At 42.5% G+C, this 22,811-nt stretch overlaps 1 protein-coding gene and 1 pseudogene across 4 annotated transcripts; one reads left to right on the forward strand and one right to left on the reverse strand.

The window, feature by feature from the left end:
• LOC111972887 (homeobox-containing protein 1-like) overlaps positions 1 to 3,697 on the forward strand; it is a 25,772-nt pseudogene extending 22,075 nt beyond the window's left edge.
• On the reverse strand, positions 3,373 to 22,450 carry LOC111973339 (adhesion G-protein coupled receptor G2). 4 transcript variants are annotated; one of them, XM_024000667.2, is made up of 19 exons: positions 22,190 to 22,449; positions 21,666 to 21,740; positions 20,446 to 20,556; positions 20,043 to 20,123; positions 19,760 to 19,921; positions 19,608 to 19,646; positions 19,246 to 19,320; positions 15,050 to 15,206; positions 14,167 to 14,323; positions 12,305 to 12,439; positions 11,927 to 12,037; positions 11,436 to 11,475; positions 11,041 to 11,141; positions 10,610 to 10,731; positions 7,840 to 8,108; positions 7,458 to 7,547; positions 6,463 to 6,595; positions 4,193 to 4,364; positions 3,373 to 4,026 (listed from the first exon to the last, which is right to left on the reverse strand). In XM_024000667.2, the coding sequence occupies exons 2-17, from the start codon at positions 21,724 to 21,726 to the stop codon at positions 6,561 to 6,563; spliced, it is 1,746 nt and encodes a 581-aa protein (XP_023856435.1). In that variant the 5' UTR covers positions 21,727 to 21,740; positions 22,190 to 22,449; the 3' UTR covers positions 3,373 to 4,026; positions 4,193 to 4,364; positions 6,463 to 6,560. The 4 variants fall into 4 exon arrangements, with proteins under 4 accessions (XP_023856435.1, XP_023856437.1, XP_023856438.1 ...); XM_024000669.2 differs by having other exon boundaries at positions 21,666 to 21,759; XM_024000670.2 differs by having other exon boundaries at positions 21,666 to 21,776.
• Positions 22,451 to 22,811: the final 361 nt, after the last annotated feature.

Here is a 22,811-nt window from a genome sequence, read left to right on the forward strand (position 1 = left end):
CTGCCCAATCGTGGTAACACAAAATCAAGTGTTACCAAATAATGCCCAGTGAGTTAAGATGTTACCATTGCCAATGTGTTGTGTTACCATTGCCCATGTGTTGTTACCATGCCATGTGTTGTCACCGTGTTACCATTGCCCATGTGTTGTGTTACCATTGCCCATGTGGTTTGTGTTTTACCATTGCCATGTTGTTGTGTTCACCATTGCCCTGTGTTTGTTTACCATTGCCCATGTGTTGTGTTACCATTGCCCATGTGTGTTTACCATTGCCCATGTGTTGTTACCATTGCCCATGTGTTGTGTTACCATTGCCATTGTTGTGTGTTGTGTTACCATTGCCCATGTGTTGTGTTACCATTGCCCATGTGTTGTGTTACCATTGCCCATGTGTTGTGTTACCATTGCCCATGTGTTGTTTTGAATGGAACGGCCAGCCGAAATTAACGGACAATTTTGTGCAGGTGGCAAAAAGCAATCTGAAGTTGGAAAGCCAGCAGTATCATCTGCCACCAGATGAGATGTTAGAACAGGGTCACATTCACTATGAAACCAAACGGACAGAAACAGAGCAGAACGGGGAGGAACCTACCCTGAATTTGTCCAAAAAGAAACTMGKTTTTWWTKSMAAMYKKWWWMYKKTTTTGGAGTGAATGGTTTCTGTYGMAAAACATTTTGCTACAGTGTGACTAATGAATACACCCCAGATAAAGTCCATAGCTAACTCTTGGTCAATTTAACCATATCATTTCAGTGGATATGTGCTTTCTGAGCTTTTCAAACTGACCTGAGAGCCCTGTAAAAGGGGGAAAAGTGTTCAGTTTATCCAAAGTGAATTAGCTACAGTAATTAACAGCGGGTAAGTTTCCTAAAAGCTTCGTATAGCACTAAGATCAGTCCATTGATGGGAAACGTTAAGTCCATTGGAGGCCATGTGTGAATAATGTACAACAGTACAAAGCTATTGTATAGCTCACCCCTCCATTGGCAGAGTTCTGTTTTTAACTCAATTCCTGGAGGGATGTGTGTGTACTGGTTTTTGTTATTTTTCTTTCAAGTTAACCTGGTGAAGGGGAGTTACTAACTAATATATGAAGCCCTAGACAACCAGGTGAGGGGAGTTACTAACTGATCAATAACCTTAATTGATCGATCACGTACTAAGGAGGAGTGAACCTGAAGAGGCTCGGCCCTCTGTGGAATTGAGTTTGAGACCGCCGTTAGATTAACAGACAGTGGATATACAAGTAACTACCTAAATGAGGGAAACAAAGCAGGTGCTTCCGTGCAGGTGTGGCTCCTGAATTAATTAAGCAATTAACATCTCATGCATAAAAATGCTGTGCGGGCTGTTACTATGGCTACCATGGCTATGCCCCCCCCCCCATAGGATGACAATGTCCCCATCCACAGGGTACGAGTGGTCACTTGATTGATTCGATGAGCATGAAAACAATGTAAACCAGATCTCAAACTCAATTGATCACTTATGTGACGTTCTGGACCCGTCGTCTGAGATGGCGTTATTCCACCACCGTCAACAAAACAACAAATGATGGAATTTCTCATGGAAGAAATGTAGTCCCATCCCTCCAATAGAGTTCCAGACACTAGAATCTATGCCAAGTTGCATTGAAGCTGTTCTGGTGACTCAATGCCCTATTAAGGCACTTTTGTAGGTATTTCCTTGTTGTTTTGACAGTTACCTGTAAGTGAGTGGGTACTGTATGGGTACCATAGAGAGAACAATTTGATATAGTCTATGATAGACCTGACAGTACCGTGTGTTATTTTAGAGTTACAGTAACCGCTATAAGAGAATAGTGTGGCTTACCGACCTGCCAACCCGCTTAGAAACCCTCTCAGCTCAGCTACTACTTCTTTAAAGATAAAAACTTGTCCGACATTTTATCTCTACCTATTACTACTTACTCTAAGATGGCTGCCTCTTAGTAGTGTTAAAGAAATATGTCGCTTTTAAAAGACTGGTTGACCTTTTTCACATGTGTGATTCAAGCAGCGATGTAGTGCTCTGGTCAGGTTTGGCATCCACCGTAGTTGTTGGAACCGTGCTGGAAAAGGGACAATGTTAAAGGCAAATATCTAAGCCAGCACAGTTTGGTTTGGTTCGGGCCCTATAGTGTGAAAAGCGTATTTAATCAGACTGGTGTTATATATATATATATATATATATATACATATATATTGAATTCTGCTGCTCCTGAGTTGAAGCTCTGCTAGACTCTAGCCCTAACTCTGCGCTGGGTTTGTTATCCTTGAAGAAAAGAGGTTAAAGTAAAAAATGCAAGTGTATTTATATTTTGTTTTTATGTTCTTACAGTGTAACACTATGACAAGGATGATATGTTTGGAAATGAACATAATGCTTTTTTATTGTGAAATCAATCAACGGTTCTTGATTTGTTTCTTTTGGTTTCTCCAATTTGTTTTTTTATTCCATTGTTTGTTATCCCCTTCTCATGAAGAACAGTTTCCATGTGTGTTTTTGAGATGACAAGATAGTGTATTGTGTGGAAGCAAAGCACCCCTCTATTGCAAGTGAATTGTCCTGTAATGTACTTTCCTGTAGTAGCACCTCCCGACCTGAAGGGGTGCTGTGGTACAGGTCCTGTATGCTAGAACGTTCTAGCAGTATTCAAGTAAAACAAAATTACTCCTTTGTGATCGACTAGGGGTTTCGAACCAATTCAGGCCAATGCCAGATAAGTTGGTCCATCTTTAGCCCAGTGGGCCTGACTAAATTTGGGGTCATTGCGGAGAATTATTGTTATTTGGCTCATAATGGGAGACATCAGGCAACAAAAAAATACGACACAGTGGGTGCTTCAATGAAAACATTTATTTATTTTTTAAATGGGCCGGTGTGTTAGAAATGCCAGGGCTGATTTCTTTTCCCAGTCTGCCCCTGAAGGGRGTGTTTGTGCCCTGTCAGGGTAAAGGTTTAGACATAGCTACACTTCCATCCATGTCTCCTGTCCCCAGTAAATAAAACCTTCAATATAGCTCTTTGAAAATAAGACCGAATGGTGTTGTATCAATAGTCATCAATAGTCATCTTCTGAATTACTATTTTGCCCATTTCAGAATTTAGTGCCTTTTTTGGACAGTAGACTGTTCTGTAATTTAAATGTTTTTGTACAGTTTCTTTGTTGGATTTTTTTATTTTTACTTGTTTATTTTTAGTATGATATATATATAAATATATACACACACACACACACACACACACACACGAGAATAAAGCTATATCAATGTGACAACTTTAGTGTTTGTTTTTTCTGATCCTATTCATTATTATTAGGTTGAATAAATAATGTTAAATTCAACTGTACATACGACACACACACACACTAAATGCAAACACATACATTTCATTTTATTTAAGCTCCATGTAATATAATCATAGTTCACAGATTTATTTAGATTTAAGAAAGCAAAAAATTGTGATTCATCTCTTTTTAAAACATAAAAAATATATACATATTTACCAAATTCTGGGGAAAAAATCTATGGATTACCAGGTTATGTGGTGTACAGTCACCAAGGTCTATTCTACAATACAAGTTAAAAGCTGCATAATGTCCATACGCTCAGATAACTTTTTATTTTCTTTTTCTGAGAACTATAATTCTGTTAAGAGTATAATTTCTCTGACTTCCAGGATCACTGCCAATGATAGCTGGTGGCACTTTACATCAGAGTACGGGCTCATTTACAGCTGCAACAAATATATWTTTTTTTATGGTATCAAACACATATTTTCTCCATTCTGGCCCTTATTACGAGCCGTCCTCCTCTCACCAGCCTTCACTGTCTAGGATTGGGGATTAGTTTTGATTGGTAAGGGTTCTCCAGGGTGGTGTTGACCTAGGTCAAAGTAAGGGTTCTCCAAGGTGGTGTTGACTGTGACGGACATTGTGGAGCTTTTGCTACTGGTTCCGTTGTCCTTGGTGGTCTCCCCAATTACTCTACTGGTGTTGTAGTAGTAGAGAAACAGAAAGAAACCTAGTGAGAGACGGTGGGAGACTGGTTACTACTCATACCAATAGTGCGTGTGTCCATATGTAAAAGATGAATGACATTACAATCCAAATATCTCAAGCATACTTTTTTTTTTTTGATCGGTTTATAAATTGTAATATTAGTTGATCTCATATCTGTCTTAACCTACCTTGGAATGAGTTGAGGATGGTGAAGATGTAGAAGGAGGGAACCTTGAGGACGCCGTGGGCGAAGAAGGCAAAACTCCAGGTGATTCCCAGCAGACAGCACAGCCCCATCACAGTCACTATGTCCTTGGTGTCTGTCCCCTGCTGCTGGGCCTGGTCCATGCCCGACTTGGTCTAGAGTCAGGATCACAAGGTTACTGACTATAGATATAGAACCTGATGTCATAGAGTCCTTACACCAAAAATGGAACAATTTGTCAGCTGTTTTAGCTGGGGTTTTACTCTGTCTGTTGACATCAAATAGAACTAAACTTTAAAAAAATAAACGTCCCTTTTTCAGGACCTTGTCTTTCAAAGATAATTCATAAAAATCCAAATAACTTCACAGATCTTCATTGTAAAGGGTTTAAACACTGTTTCCCATGCTTGTTCAATGAACCATAAACAATTAATGAACATGCACCTGTGGAACGGTCGTTAAGACACTAAGAGCTTACAGACGGTAGGCAATTATGGTCACAGTTATGAAAACTTAAAACACAAAAGAGGCCTTTCTACTGACTCTGAAAAACACCAAAAGAAAGATGCCCAGGGTCCCTGCTCATCTGTGTGAACGTGCCTTAGGCATGCTGCAAGGAGGCATGAGTACTGCAGATGTGGCCAGGGCAATAAATTGCGATGTCCGTGCTGTGAGACGCCTAAGACAGCACTACAGGGAGACAGGACGGACAGCTGATCGTCCTCGCAGTGGCAGACCACGTGTAACAACACCTGCAAAGGATCGGTACATCCGAACATCATACCTGCAGGACAGGTACAGGATGTCAACAACAACTGCCCGAGTTACACCAGGAACGCACAATCCCTCCATCAGTGCTCAGACTTTCCGCAGTAGGCTGAGAGAGGCTGGACTGAGGGCATGTAGGCCTGTTGTAAGGCAGGTCCTCACCAGACATCACCGGCAACAACGTTGCCTATGAGCACAAACCCACCGTCGCTGGACCAGACAGGACTGGCAAAAAGTGCTCTTCACTGACAAGTCGCGGTTTTGTCTCACCAGGGGTGAGGCCTGTACACCGAGGCCTGTACTCTGGAGTGGGATCGATTTGGAGGTGGAGGGTCCGTCATGGTCTGGGGCAGTATATCACAGCATCATCGGACTGAGCATGTTGTCACTGCAGGCAATCTCAACGCTGTGTCTTACAGGGAAGACATCCTCCTCCCTCCTGTGGTACCCTTCCTGCATCCTCATCCAGCATGACAATGCCACCAGCCATACTGCTCATTCTGTGTGTGATTTCCTGCAAGACAGGAAAGCCATGGCCAGCGAAGAGCCCGGATCTCAATCCCATTGAGCACGTCTGGGACCTGTTGGATCGGAGGGTGAGGGCCATTCCCCCCAGAAATGTCCGGGAACTTGCAGGTGCCTTGGTGGAAGAGTGGGGTAACATCTCACAGCAAGAACTGTCAMATCTGGTGCAGTCCATGAGGAGGAGATGCACTGCAGTACTTAATGCAGCTGGTGGCCACACCAGATACTGACTGTTACTTTTGATTTTGATTTTGGACCCCCCCCCTTTGTTCAGGGACACATTATTCCATTTCTGTTGGTCACATGTCTGTGGAACTTGTTCAATTTATGTCTCAGTTGTTGAATCTTGTTATGTTCATACAAATATTTAAACGTAAAATTTGCTGAAAATACGCAGTTGACAGTGAGAGGACGTTTCTTTTTTTGCTGAGTTTAGAATGATCATCTGTTATGTACGATCTGTGGTTACTTAGGACACGTATTCGCATGCCAAATAATTATTTTTTAAAGGACAAATTGTGGCCATCGCCGTTGCTAAGATAGCTAAAGATTCTACAGGATGAGCATTGATAATATTACCGCAGTCAGGAAATCAATTAATAAAGTGGCTGTAGATATATAAAAATAAATAAATGAATAGGATGACAGTAAACAGTTATGTTATGTGTTTCCTGAGAAGTTAGCCGAAATTCACTCTGTTTATTTCCGTATTTTCGTGGTCCTCTGTACCTAGGTTGGAGACACCCATACAGAAAATATATACACACATGATTAAGGCACTTTGGATAAAAGCCTCAGATAGATGGCCTACAGTATATTATTAATGACAAACTTTCTGTGCTGCTACCATATATTTCCCAATCTTTTTTGCTCGATCGCCGGTCCCTTAGGTTTAGAATTCTTCCGCATTTATGCAACGTTATGGGATGTTAATGTCTTTACGTTGGTAACTATAACAACCTTGCTCTTGGTGCTCTTAAGGTGGACCAGCCAGCTCAGAACCACGATGAAGGTGGTGAACGTGAAGAGGAAGACCAGCGCATAGTAGCCAATGTTTACTATGTAGTGCACGTCAATGTCCAGGATCCAGCACCTAGAGATGGAGGAGAGTTGCATCACTATGCAGTTGGTACTATGTAGTAGTCTATGGTGTATATGTAGTGTATTGCTATAGAGTTAGGGTATATTGTGGTAGTTGCTATAGATTAGGGTATATGTGGTGTAGTTGCTATAGAGTTAGGGTATATGTGTGTAGTTCTATAGAGTTAGGGTTATGTGGTGTAGTTGCTATAGAGTTAGGGTATACGTAGTGTAGTTGCTGTAGAGTTAGGTATACGTGGTGTAGTTGCTATAGAGTTAGGGTATATGTGGTGTAGTTGCTATAGAGTTAGGGTATACGTAGTGTAGTTGCTGTAGAGTTAGGGTATACGTGGTGTAGTTGCTATAGAGTTAGGGTATCGTAGTGTAGTTGCTATAGAGTTAGGGTATATGTGGTGTAGCTGCTATAGAGTTAGGGTATATGTGGTGTAGTTGCTATAGAGTTAGGGTATATGTAGTGTAGCTGCTATAGAGTTAGGGTATATGTGGTGTAGTTGCTATAGAGTTAGGGTATATGTAGTGTAGCTGCTATAGAGTTAGGGTATATGTGGTGTAGTTGCTATAGAGTTAGGGTATATGTGGTGTAGTTGCTATAGAGTTAGGGTATATGTCGTGTAGTTGCTATAGAGTTAGGGTATATGTCATGTAGTTGCTATAGAGTTAGGGTATATGTTGTGTAGTTGCTATAGAGTTAGGGTATATGTAGTGTGGCTGATGTTCATTATGTCTAGGATCCAGGACCTTCACAGTGCAATAATAAGCACAGGGTTAAGCCTGGATTGAGTCTGAGACTCAACAAGTTATTTTAACTCTGAAAAGACAAATGTTAAATCAAGTATTACATAAGTGAGACCCACATGTACACCTCTTTCCCCCGTCAGTGTAGATGATCTGTTTTCCGTATTTCCCCAGACTGAAGAGGATGATCACGACCGTGCTGGGCAGCACTAAGGCAGAGACATGGCGCAAACAAAAAGATAAGTAGGTTATCAATTCTTTAACCATTTGCAAAAAAAAATTAAAAACACTGACACTCAATTGACTCAGTTGGACTCTCAGGCACAGGTTCAAGGCTTCATATCCCTCCTGAGCGTTACCCCCCCCCCCATCCCCTCCCCCAAAGTCACTACATCATAATCCCTAACATCCCGAAACCGGCCCTACCTAGAGTACAACCCTGACTTTATCTTATTCAAAACCTCCAGTAGCCATCGCAACCTGAGTATCAGTATCACTCACCCCACCCGGCGATGCACACTTTCATGACGTAGCGCGGTATGGGGGCGGAGCCTGCCTTGTAGAGCTGCTGACAGAGGTGGAAGGCCTCCACGGCGAACCAGGTGAAGGTGGCCAGCATAGAGTAATGCATGGTCGCAGCCATCACCTGGCAGCCCACTGGGCTCCGCAGACTGGCCACCCACCCGTTGGTCAAGAAGGTGATGTTGAGCATGAACATGGACAGAAACAGCTGGATCAGGATCTGGGTGGTATTGCTTGACTTCGCCTTCCTGGATGTCACATATAGGTTAGAGGTCAAAGTTCAAGGGGTTAGTAGGTCAAGGACACCCACTCGGTGGCCTGATCGTAATTGACTATATCATAAAACATTTTATGAAACAAAAAATAACCTTTTTTGTCTTAATTTAAGGTTAGGCACAAAGGTTAGGCCCAACTTGTAAGTCGCTCTGGATAAGAGCGTCTGCTAAATGACTTAAAATGTAAATGTAAATGTAAGTTAGCAGTGTGGTTAATTTTTTCAGGTCATGGAGGCATTGCTACATGTAGAGATGGGCTGGCTATGGGCTTTGTTTAATATCCTCAGACCTCTCCTCCAATCCGCTTTGAAAAATAATTGAGGAAACAAGGAAGGAGGAAAGCAAGGATTTGACAGCTAGTAGGTTTTCAGATTACAGCTTGTTGACCAGTACCATAATGACAGTGGGCAGAGCTACCTACTTTATCAGGAAGTAGTGACCAGTGCCATAATGACAGTGGGCAGAGCTACCTACTTTATCAGGAAGTAGTGACCAGTGCTATAATGACAGTGGGCAGAGCTACCTACCTTAGCAGGAAGTAGTGACCAGTGCCATAATGACAGTGGGCAGAGCTACCTACCTTAGCAGGAAGTAGTGACCAGTGCCATAATGACAGTGGGCAGAGCTACCTACCTTAGCAGGAAGTAGTGACCAGTGCCATAATGACAGTGGGCAGAGCTACTACTTATCAGGAAGTAGTGACCAGTGCTATAATGACAGTGGGCAGAGCTACCTACCTTAGCAGGAAGTAGTGACCAGTGCCATAATGACAGTGGACGGAGCTACCTACTTTATCAGGAAGTAGTGACCAGTGCCATAATGACAGTGGGCAGAGCTACCTACCTTAGCAGGAAGTAGTGACCAGTGCATAATGACAGTGGGCAGAGCTACCTACCTTAGCAGGAAGTAGTGACCAGTGCCATAATGACAGTGGGCGGAGCTACCTACTTTATCAGGAAGTAGTGACCAGTGCCATAATGACAGTGGGCGGAGCTACCTACTTTATCAGGAAGTAGTGACCAGTGCCATAATGACAGTGGGCAGAGCTACCTACTTTATCAGGAAGTAGTGACCAGTGCATAAATGACAGTGGGCAGAGCTACCTACCTTAGCAGGAAGTAGTGACCAGTGCCATAATGACAGTGGGCAGAGCTACCTACCTTAGCAGGAAGTAGTGACCAGTGCCATAATGACAGTGGCAGAGCTACCTACCTTAGCAGGAAGTAGTGACCAGTGCCATAATGACAGTGGGCAGAGCTACCTACTTTATCAGGAAGTAGTGACCAGTGCCATAATGCAGTGGGCAGAGCTACCTACTTTATCAGAGAGTAGTGACCAGTGCTATAATGACAGTGGGCAGAGCTACCTACCTTAGCAGGAAGTAGTGACCAGTGCCATAATGACATGGGTCAGAGCTACCTACCTTAGCAGGAAGTAGTGACCAGTGCCATAATGACAGTGGGCAGAGCTACCTACCTTAGCAGGAAGTAGTGACCAGTGCCATAATGACAGTGGGCAGAGCTACCTACTTTATCAGGAGTAGTGACCAGTGCTATAATGACAGTGGGCAGAGCTACCTACCTTAGCAGGAAGTAGTGACCAGTGCATAATGACAGTGGACGGAGCTACCTACTTTATCAGGAAGTAGTGACCAGTGCCATAATGACAGTGGGCAGAGCTACCTACCTTAGCAGGAAGTAGTGACCAGTGCCATAATGACAGTGGGCAGAGCTACCTACTTAGCAGGAAGTAGTGACCAGTGCCATAATGACAGTGGGCGGAGCTACCTACTTTATCAGGTAGTGACCAGTGCCATAATGACAGTGGGCGAGCTACCTACTTTATCAGGAAGTAGTGACCAGTGCCATAATGACAGTGGGCAGAGCTACCTACTTTATCAGGAAGTAGTGACCAGTGCCATAATGAGTGGGCAGAGCTACCTACCTTAGCAGGAAGTAGTGACCAGTGCCATAATGACAGTGGGCAGAGATACCTACCTTAGCAGGAAGTAGTGACCAGTGCCATAATGACAGTGGGCGGAGCTACCTACTTTATCAGGAAGTAGTGACCAGTGCCATAATGACAGTGGGCAGGAGCTACCTACTTTATCAGGAAGTAGTGACCAGTGCCATATGACAGTGGGCGGAGCTACCTACTTTATCAGGAGTAGTGACCAGTGCCATAATGACAGTGGGCAGAGCTACCTACCTTAGCAGGAAGTAGTGACCAGTGCCATAATGACAGTGGGCGGAGCTACCTACCTTAGCAGGAAGTAGTGACCAGTGCCATAATGACAGTGGGCGGAGCTACCTACTTTATCAGAAAGTAGTGACCAGTGCCATAATGACAGTGGGCGGAGCTACCTACTTTATCAGGAAGTAGTGACCAGTGCCATAATGACAGTGGGCGGAGCTACCTACTTTATCAGGAAGTTAGTGACCAGTGCCATAATGACAGTGGGCGGAGCTACCTACTTTATCAGGAAGTGCATGAAGAGAACCACGCCCAGGAAGAACATGGACACGCCACACCCCACATAGGTGATGTAGGTGAGAGAGTTCATATCACCGTCTGAGATAGTCTGGTTCGGAGGGGACTGAAAAAGAAGCACAGGTTAGTGATGAACAGATTCATGTGTTAGAAATCTTTATTGTTTTACTATTTCAAATAGATCTGCTTAGAATTGAAATGAAATAAGCAACAATCTGAAGGATATGCAACATTATTAAATCAAATCCAATGTTATTTGTCACGTGCTTGGTAAACAAGAGGTGTAGACTAACAGTGAAATGCTGATTCATGGCCCTTCAGAACAATACAGTAAATGGTAAAAGAACCGGGTTGGAAAATTCTGGTAACGTTCCCAAAATTTTGCCCACCCTATAAGAGAACGAGGAAACCGTACCATTAGCACAGCAAAGAAAGTCAGGTGTGTACATTGGCAGGTTATGTTGTCCCCTTTCACAATGGTCAAACAGCCGTAGTCTGTCCAGTTGGGTTGACTCCCTATGAAGGGAAAAACGGTGAGAATCGGATACGACATACTAACTACCTGAACACTGCCTGAGTACCGATATACTTCCTGAACAGTGGGCGTCGTACCGTAATCCAATTTATTCAACAAATGCAGTAAGTGTGACTTCCTGTTTTTTTTTAAGCATACTAAGATGTGCCTTTGCATAGTGCTTATACTACAGTGTACTAGCTACTCGCTATGCTTACTTAATGGAAGTATGCCATTCCAAACCTTACCTTGTATAGTATGCAAATCAGTTAGGAAAGGTAATGGCAGCTAAATACCTTCACCGTTCCATGACTGGCACGATGGAATGGCTCCCCACTGGTGGAAAACAAAGTAGTGCATTATGGGTAGAGCTGATGTACTCATTCAGTATTTAGAAGAAGTGTTTCACACCAAATGCAGCAAATTTGAGGGGGGGGGGGGGGGGGGGTTAGCCCAACTCGGATTCAACCCAGGTTCCTGTGTAAACTCTTTATCTTATTTTGCCTGTACATTCTGTTTATTGTGGCAGTACCATTTCACCAGGTCAAATTCCTGCAACATGTAAAATGTACTTGGTGATTCTGTCAGACTGTCAGTCCAACCCCCTCAGCTACTACACCAAGAGGTATGAACTAAACCTTTTGATCAGTCTGTGTGTCTTGTTCCTCAGCCTACAGTACATCTATGGGACATTTTCAAAGCTACTTTTCCTCTTAGGGCCAATGTATACATTATATCCCACATACTTGTACCTTAACAGGCATTAGTAAAGCGCATCAACATTTACCTTCTGGACGTTTAGAAAATTAAGATTTATGTTGTCGGTTAAATTGGCAATGATACTGCCCATCTCGATCGCTACCACTTCGTTATGCAGAACTGTGCTGTTGTTTACATCCTGGAAGAAAGAGAGCGCATGACAACCATAGCAACCCCTAGGATTTCAAAATTCCAATAACCTTCCCAAAATGCTCTGGTTTTTCCAGAAATACCAGTTGGAAAACTCCAGGAAAGTGGAGGGAGTATGTAGGGAATCCAGGAATCCAGGAATCCAGGATTTCTGGAAATTTGGGACCAGAATTCTACAACCCTAGTGGCACCACACCAACTATCATTAGATTTTTTTTTTWATTCAGTGAAAGGACGATTGAAGTCTCAGACATACCGTGGACATGTTGGGGAATCGGAAAACACCGGCAAATGCAGTTCCGTTGCTTAAGTTGTAGGCCTTTTCAAATGCTTCCTTTGTGACTGTTACAGACCTTGAGAAGCCACCCAGAGACTTCCGATCTTCCACAATCTGAACAACAACAAACGAGAACAACGTCAGACACACCAGAGGCTTGTACAAATCTGCTAACTTTACCAAAATGTCTAGATTTTCCAGAAATCTACGTATAGGTTGGAGGATTCCGGATTTCCTGCTTATTCCCTCCTGATTCCAAGGATCTTCCAAACGGGGTTTCTAGAAGACCAGCTAATTTGGGGAAAGTTTCAATATTTTTGCAACCCTCGACACACGTTAGTTTATCTGGACCACAGGAGGCTGTTGAGCGGAGGACGGCTCATAAAAATATGACTGGAACGGAGCTAATGGAATGGCATCAAACACATGAAATGCTGTGTTTGATAGATTTGATACCATTCCCCTGATTCTGCTCAAGCTATCCCCAATTAAGGTGCCACCAACCTCCTGTGGCGCTCACTATGTTTGGGCGTAATACTATGTAATACTGATACTACAACCATACCCAGCTACAACCGTACAACTACAACCGTACAACTACAACCATACAACTACAACCATACCCAACTACAACCATACCCAGCTACAACCATACCCAGCTACAACCGTACAACTACAACCGTACAACTACAACCATACAACTACAACCATACCCAACTACAACCATACCCAGCTACAACATACCCAGCTACAACCATACCCAGCTACAACCATAACAACTACAACCATACCCAGCTACAACCATACCCAGCTACAACCATACCCAACTACACCATACCCAGCTACAGCCATACCCAGCCATACCCAGCTACAAACCATACCAGCTACAGCCATACCCAGCTACAGCATACCCAACTACAGCCATACACAACTACAAGCCATACCCAGCTACAAGCCATACCCAACTACAGCCATACACAACTACAGCCATACCCAGCTACAGCCATACACAACTACAGCCATACACAACTACAGCCATACCCAGCTACAACCATACCCAGCTACAGCATACACAACTACAGCCATACCCAGCTACAACCATACCCAGCTACAACCATACCAACTACAGCCATAAACAACTACAGCCATACTCAGCTACAACCATACCAACTACAGCCATACACAAACTAAGCCATACTCAGCTACAGCCATAGCCCAGCTACAGCCATACCCAGCTACAGCCATACAACTACAAACCATACCAACTACAACCATACCCATACAACCATACCCAACTACAACCATAACCAGCTACAGCCAATACCAGCTACAGCCATACCAGCCTACAGCCATACCCAGCCATACCCAGCTACAAGCCATACAACTACAGCCATTACCTCCCCAGCTACAACCATACCCAACTACAGCCATACAACTACAACCATACACAACTACAGCCATACACAACTACAGCCATACACAACTACAGCCATACACAACTACAGCCATACTCAGCTACAGCCATACTCAGCTACAGCCATACCCAGCTACAGCCATACAGCTACAGCCATACAACTACAACCATACCCAACTACAACCATACCCAGCTACAACCATACCCAGCTACAACCATACAACTACAACCATACAACTACAACCATACCCTAGTTGACCACACCTGTCAGACCTCAAATGTCTCAGATACGAAAGTCTGACCTCTGCCCAACTTTAAAAAGGTGACTAAACCTAATGTTGAAAAAGCAAATGTGCCTATGGGACATTAAAGCATTTGACATTTTTTATCCCATCCATTCATACAGAAATACAGGAAATACACCCACCTTAATGCCGGAGTTGGAAGAGTACCCAAAGGAGACTTCCTCGACGTCGGTCCTCTCTTTGGGCTTCACTATGACCCCAGTGACCGAGCCCATCGTCACAGAAGCTGAGGACTCATTCATCATATTAACCAGAGAGGCGATATCTTTCATAGCCTTCCTGTGGAGAGGTGTACAGCGTCCATATTAGGACAGTCACACATCTATAGAATATAGCAGGGATATTCAAATCTGGACCTCCAAGCCAGTTCCACTGCTGATTTTCATTCTTCCCCTCTCATCAGAGACTGTKTTAGAACTGGGACACCAGGTGGGTGCAATTACTATTCGGGTAGAACAGAAAAGCAGCAGTCTCCGGACCTCCAGGCTGGGATTTGAATATCCCTTTAATACAGTCTACCTATTAGGACAGTTCACACATCCACGGTCTTTAACAATATCCGTGAGGAGGAACTTTAGTTTAACCAGAGATTTAGTGACACCGCGATACACACACTTCATGCAATTCAATCTAGAGGTGATTGAAGCGTCAGTTATTTAGAATGTTTCTTTGTGTTAGTTCACAGGGCAGCTGTTCTTTGCGAGGGGAAAATGTTGCCCTATACTGTAAGTACATTTCCAAGCCTGGCAAGTGTGACAGCAAGTGCCTGTTTGGATACTGTTATATGTTCTCTAAAAAGTTACACTTTTATAGGGGTGGTTTCCCGAACAGCGATTAAACCTAATCTTGGACCTAGAAGTACTTTCAATGGATAATCTCCATTGAACATGTTTTATAGTCCTGGACTAGGTGTCATCTTTGTCCAGGAAACTGGCCCTATGAATGATATAATAATAATAATAATAATAATAATAATAATAATAGATATGATTGAGTAATTCTTACGAAGCCTTTTCACCATCGATGTGAACTCCATTTCCAGTGTTAAAGATCGCTGGAGGAGGCAACTTTTCCGCAGGGTCTTTGAATGGTTCATTACAGTTGAAACAGAGTGTCCCTGGTGCTGTTACGTTGATGATGAGCTTATCTTGGTTTTTGAAGTCTAAGAAGATATGTAAAAACAAACACACCATTTCTCTTTAACATATTTTTGAGGTGTTCTCACTTTTTTTTAGACAGAAAGGAAATCAGAGGGGGAGAAGGAGAGCAAGTGGGAAGGGATTGAACCCTGGCCTCTGGTGGTGAGTCTTATATATGTGACCTGTACCAAGGAGTGCTACCACTTCACCACAGCTCTGCAGAGACTGCCCATTTATAAACCAACACCTTCCACCAAGACCATGCTGCTGTGTTTGAATTACAGTACGGTGATTCGTGAATAGGTCCTAATCCAGGCGCTTGTCGTCTGGGACTACTGCAACTCGCTGTTGGCTGGGCTCCCCGTTTGTGCCATCAAACCCCTTGCAATTAATCCAGAACGTTGCAGAACGCCTGGTGTTCTCCCATGTCATCCTCTGTGYGTGTATTTATGGATGCCATGGGAAGCCAGGCTTCCCCAAATATTTTGACCTTAAAAAAWATATTAAAATRATAAAATAATTMATCTTACATCTAATCATTTTTCGTCAATTCGCGAGTCGCTGAATCTCACCGGAGAAATAATCAGAGCGAGGGAAACAGCGCCCCCTTTGTCTCAGTATGTGTAGCCCATGTATCGGATGCTGTCTGGACCAAAAGAGTATCACTTGTTGCCGCTGTAGAATTTGATTGATTGATGCCAGCAAGCATTTGGCCTCACTTGATAAAATACATTTATAAGATAATAAGATAATTAGCCAGATAATTGCCCCCCCCCAAGTTTGGATTTGGCTTCAGACCAATCAAATCACTTCCTTTGCAAAAACGTCATTACGACAACCGTGTCTGTTTCTGGTCTGCTTGTGTCGATGTCCTGCAGTAGCTATCTTGCTAAATTGTCCCTTTCCTAAACCATGGATGGAGATGGGATCTGGACTTGTGGTTTTGACATAATTCTTTGTACAGGCCAATGATTATGACAGAGATTCTGATCTAACCATAAATGAATATATTATGCCACTAGCCTGAGATGATTGCAAGTACAATATGTAGCCTAGATGTAACCTAGTAGGCTAACGTTAACTAGCTTGCTAACTTAGCTGGTTCATTGTTCCCCATGCGAGGAAGTCAGGCTAGTAAGCATTTTAGCTTGGTAGACAACAAAAACTAAAAGTGTACTGTATGACAGAGCCATAGACCATTTTGCCAACATGAAAGAGAGGATGGTATTGGAGTAGGGTGAGTCAACATGTTTTGTTTCAGGAGCACACACACACAGACAGACAGCCACATGATATTTAGCAACATTGATTTAAACTAAATCGTTTTTTGGTATCTTTAAGTTTGTTTTCAGTGTATTAACTCTTAAATGTATAGTCTCCATATTTGGGGACCCTATTTGATGTGTTTCATTCAATTCAATCTGCTATGAGAATGGTAGCCCCTATCTGCAAAATCAGCGTGTCTGCAGAAAGCTAAGTATCTTGGCAATTGATCGGTGCTTTAAAATCATTTGGTATGACTTACTACCATTTATGGGCATACGTATTTATAAGGACAGGCCGAGCCGATGACCTCATTTCGAGATGGCTGTTACCCACATTCCGGGTTAGCATTGTGAAGCATTAACAAAATAAACACGGAATACGGTCATATACACCGAAAGCCGGTACTCCATAGATCATGAGGATATCTTATTTCTCTGCCTATGACCTACCGTTATTGATCACTAGCCCCGAGAGTCAAATTTTTTATTTTACACAATGTTTTCAACCAAACAGCAAACTTCTTACAAGGTAAGCTTAGATTTGGTCTGTGTTTGAGCTATAATTACATGGGGGCTGTCAAATGAATCGTTAGGTTGGTAGGAACAAATCTAGCCTATTGATGATGTATGACTTGATGGCAATATCGAATGTCCAGTGAGTGACTATATCTTTATGCATCAAAAATATGATGTTGCCTGCTTATGCGCTGTAGTCATCCCATCTCTATCCCCTGTATGTCCCAGACACCACCACAATGTTTGAGAGAGGTTGGTGTTGTAGACATTTTATTTTTTATAGTGAACAATATCTTTTAGGCACATCCAGTGTGTAAAAACAGTGAAATTACAACACTCGGACACTTTGGAGAGGTTGAAAGGACACTTTGGAGAGGTTGAAAGGACACTTTGAATGTACCATGGAGACCCCATAACACCACCACTAGGTTTGAGTGAGGTTTGATATGGTAGAAATTGTGTTTTTATACAGAACAAATAGCATTTAGGGATTGCGAATATGTAATAGGACTGGAATTATCTGCCACTTTGGGGAGGTTTAGGGACACTCGGAAATGTCCCGTGACCACACCTGACACCACTTACTAAAACATATGCCTGTGTCTAGTTGTTAGCTCTATCAATCCCCATTTTTCTGATATTGTTCCCAATGTTGTGGGAGCCGTCTGATGTGTTTCCAGCTCTAGTCATCAATAATTCACTTACAGCTTGTCAATCAATGAAAGATAAAAAATAAAAAAAACGGGTTATTTAGTGTATGCTTGATCTTACGTATTCTGAACTATGTAACTTCTATCTTCTTTTTCCTCATCATCTCCCAGGYGTCTTCTTTCCAAATATACCAAGTTTTTGCATGTCAGAATTATGTAATTACACACGAATAGCCGTTTCTTTTGGGTATGTCTATTTAGGCGGAAATCTACATTTTTCCATGACATTTTTAAACTAACCTTGTTGAGTTGACAGTGTTTAAATGTTTAAGTKKAAATGGTGCTGGAATAGCGCAGGCAGGGCTCCTGTTGTCTTTGTTCTGACTTGCTGTAACTCTGTGGTTCTAAATCACTAGTGGTTTAGTAAACTGTCAGAAACATTAACTGGCTTGAACATGCTGCAGGTGATAGCTGTTTGTATGGTAATATTTGCCTTGTGGACTTCACCGGTTAGATGTGGCTGTCCGGTTTAGTAATGAAACAATTGTATGTGTAGTTGAATTTATTCCACCACTGTGTGACTGTCTTTTTGTTGTCACAGGCCTTATTGGATATCACAACGGCGTATGAACGAATGGGTTATAGGAGCAAACAATGCAATTATCACAACATAGGCTGTAATATGGCTTTTTTACTGGCTTGGCTTGGCTTCCTCAATGATTTTACCAACGGACCGCTACTGGTCACCCCGCTCCTCCACACACTCCACTGGCTTCCAGTCAAAGCTTGCATCCATTACAAGTCCATGGTACATGCCTACGGAGTAACAAGAGGAACTGCCCCTCCCTATCTTCAGGCTATGCTCAAACCCTACACCCCAACCCGAACACTCCATTTTGCCACCTCTGGTCTATTGGCCCTCCCACGCTTACGGCAGGTTAACCTCCCGCTCAGGCCCAGTCCAAGTTTCTTCTCTGTCCGTGGCACCCCAATGGTGGAACCCATCTCCCCCCCCCCCCCCCCCCTCCCCCTGAAAGCTAGGACAGCAGAGTCCTCCGCCCATCTTCCGGAAACATCTGAAAACCCTTTAACCTCCTTCAAAGAGTATCTTTAAATAATCCACAGGAAATTTTCTGGCAATAGCTCTGGTGGACATTCCTGCAGCGAGCATGCCCATTACACGCTCCCTCAAAATGTGAGACATCTGTGGCATTGTGTCATGTGACAAAACTGCACATTTTAGAGTGACCTTTTATTGTTCCCAGCACAAGGTGCACCTGTGTAATGATCATGCTGTTTAATCAGTTTATTTATATGCCATACCTGTCAGGTGGATGGATTATTTTGGCAAAGGAGAAATGCTCACTAACAGGGATGTAAATCAATTTGTGCACAACATTTCAGAGAAATATGTTTTTTGTGCATATGGAACATTTCTGTGATAATTTATTTCAGCTCATGAAACATGGGACCAACACTTTACATGTTGTGTTTGTATCTTTTGTTCAGTGCATATTTTTGTTACCTTTATTTTAGCGGKGAGTCTCATTGAGACCAAGGGAGCCCTGCATCTCATAATTACTCAACAATTACATAATCACGGCAGGTTAGGACATACAGCAGGTTCTTACTTTTGCAGGCCTCTTCATTATATGCAAATGTACTGCAACGTTCAGAGGTGCTGAAACAGGAGACACTGCAGTTGGCTGTGGATGGAAAATAAGGGATTCAATGCAAGGCGCGTTATAGCATGGTGCGCTTTAACAAACTTTTACAGGTAAATTACGGTTGAACCAACACGTGCGTGGGTTTACAGTGAACGCGATCTCCGCGAACTTCAGGGATAAGGCCTTTAAACAATTGCCGGTTGTAATAGTGAACTATAACACGGCTTGGCTTGGATTGAARGGCATTCCGCTCTCTTTCCAAATGCACACATGTACATGCTGAACATAGACAGGAAGATCTCAATGGAAGACAAATAAAAACATACTTTTCTGAGACTCGATGGAAGGCCATTTCCTTTTTGAAGCTGTAACAAAACGCACTTGTTATTATTTTTTTGGGACAAGAACAAAAATAAGGTGATGYTCCCTGTGTTACAAAACATTTGCATCATGAATAGGAAAAGACTGCATCTTCAACCTGTAATGTTAGTCCTGAGTGAGTCCAGTGTCTCGCTGCAATTCCATCCAACCATCACACACACAGACAATTCATTTTCCTTCTTCGCGTACTTCTTCGTCGTGTACAGGAGATAAGATGTATTTACTTTCTGCATCCAAAAGTCCACAGCCTTGCAGTTTTCTAACAACCCAAGTAAACAAAACGTGAAAAAGTAATTTTAGACACATGAGATGTAAATATGTTGGTATGTAATAAGCAGTATGCAAAACTGTTGTACATGGCACGTTGGAGTCCTACTCACTCTGAAAGCTAATACCACTAGTGTTGAATGAAACACTGCACGTYGTTTGAGGTATGGCTTTGTTGGTCTTAGATGCGTTTCCTATTGGTGAAGAAGGGAGATGATAGTTTGGTAAAAGCAAGTCTATGGTTAATTCTAGCTTTGGGACACAACATCGGGAGTCTGTGGATTGGTTGGACACCCGAAGTTGAGCATCGTCTAATCGGTTAATTCCAAAAAGGGTAATAGAAATTGGCTATACAAGAAACAAATCTGGAACGACCAGGCTTGCCCGCGACTGCAGCTCGACCAAACGGAAGTTCTTCCATATTTCACATCTGGTTTTCAAAATCATTGTAAATAATTCCTGGCTCCTATCAATCTAAAATATATCCCATACATCACAAGCTGTAATGAAACTCACCACAACATTTGTTCAGGGTACCTGTGAAGCCAGCGTCAACTATCAAAATATTCTTATCCTTATTCAGACAATCCATGCTTTCACATGATGGTTGTTGATTTTTTGCTGGGCCTGTAAAAAAGAAAACATAAGACTCAGATACACAAATACAACAAAAATATCATTCCAAAAGGGTTCCCCACGGGAAGACATTGTGGAGAACTCTATCTCAATTCAATGGSCTTTATTGGCATGGGAAACATGTTTACAAAGCAATCTCTCACTCCCTCTCCTGTCTCGACCTCTGAATGCTTGTCTATGAAAAGCCAACTGACATTTACTCCTGTGGTGCTGACCTGTTACACCGTCTACAACCACTGTGATTGTTATTTGACCCTGCTGGTCATCTATGAACATTTGAACATCTTGAAGAACGATCTGGCCTTAATGGCCATGCACTGTTATAATCTCCACCCGGCACAGTCAGAAGAGGACTGGCCACTCCTCAGAGCCTTGTTCCTTTCTAGGTTTCTTCCTAGGGAGTTTTTCCTACATTTACATTACATTTAAGTCATTTAGCAGACGCTCTTATCTAGAGCGACTTACAAATTGGTGCATTCACCTTATGATATCCAGTGGAACAACCACTTTACAATAGTGCATCTAACTCTTTTAAGGGGAAGGGGGTAGAAGCCACCGTGCTTCTACATCTGCATTGCCTGCTCTCTGGAGTTTTAGACTGGGTTTCTGTACAGCACTTGGTGACAACTGCTGATGTAAAAAGGGGCTTTATAAATACATTTGATTGATTGATTTTGGGTCCCAGCCAGGTACAACTCTTTTGGGTTCCTGGGAAAAAACTGAAAACCCCTTTATAGGTTCTAGATAGAACTTTTTTTCAAACCATTGTATTAATTACAATGCATGATCTTGTTGGATTGCTTTTCCATTGAAAGGAAGGCCAAGCAATACCTTTGATATTGTAATACAGTAATCAGGTTTGGGGTCAATTCGAATTGAATTCAGGAAATTAATTCAATTTTGATTTCATTTTTTTTTTTTTTTACGACTAAAAATGAGAAGCTATTTATTTCAAAAGTTGTTCCAGTTTTAAAATGTTAAATTCAAATCACTTCTTGAATTGAGTGACTTTAATTTGAACTGACCCCAACCCTGATAGTAATACACATGACACCTACAGTACATTTACGGTGAGTAGGTTAAGTTMGTTTTCTACTCACAAGTAGGACTCCAAAGAAGAATGACCAGGAAGCTCAGAGCCGCCCAAATCTTCAACTCCATAGTGTTTGTGTCGGCTACAACAACAACAAAAACCTTGGATGTGGTTAACACTCCGTGTTCAGATGAGAAATCGAATTCGTAGTTCAGTACAACATGTAAAAGTGAGCAGTTATTACACATTAGCATCCATCACAGGCTCTGTCGTGCACATTGACTGGACGTTACTGTGGCCGTTGTCTAGACGTTCTCATCAAAACCTTTCAGTGATTTTCAGAGTTCTGAACTTTTTACCCTCAATTGTTATTTACTAAAAATGATTAATTTGGTAATGGACACAAAATATTACCATGTTTGCATTTTTGCGGGACAAAAATATATATTTTTTTCTCACAAAATATAGCATGTTACAACCAGTGCAGCCCCGTGATGCCCCGTGATGCCACGTTATGCTGATTGAATTCAGATATACAGTCAGATGTAGATAACAGATATACTATCAAAGTAATAGAAGATGAAGCCTTACCTGTTTCTTGCTGTAACACCTATAGCCACGGTCGCGGCAAACAGCGGCGCACGTCCTACTGAACCGTCAAAGAATGAACCCTATATTCTCTGACTGATTCTCCACGACGATGTCCACATGAAAATGTACATCTAAAGTTTAGATTCTAAACCGTGAGTTTGCATGCCGAACCGGAGGGTCACATTTCCCTTGCAAAACTCGCACAGTGGTCAGTGCACAAGCAAACAGGCACTTCTTTGTTTTGTCGGGTCATTATGCAAAGGATACAAAAAAAAAAAAACATGGAGAAGACTATGTAAGCGTCCCAAATAGCCCCCTGTTCCCTTTATAGTGCACTACTTTCAACCAGAGCTCATAGGGTTCTGGTCATATGTAGTGCGCTATATAGGAATTAGGGATGCCATTTTGGGACGCATTTGATGTCTGATCAAATAATGAGTTATACAGTGTATTGTACCCTGCATCATTTTGGTTAGCAGGACAAACCTGTACCAGGGTTATAATTCTGCTGTTGGTTTTTACATGAATAAGCATATTAATGGGAGCGACAAGTGGTCAGAGCGTTGGGCCAGTTACCGAAATGTTGCTGGATTGAATCCCAGAGCTGACAAGGTAAACATCT

The sequence above is a fragment of the Salvelinus sp. IW2-2015 genome, linkage group LG14 (assembly GCF_002910315.2).
Source record: "Salvelinus sp. IW2-2015 linkage group LG14, ASM291031v2, whole genome shotgun sequence".
Classification (NCBI taxonomy): Eukaryota; Metazoa; Chordata; class Actinopteri; order Salmoniformes; family Salmonidae; genus Salvelinus; species Salvelinus sp. IW2-2015.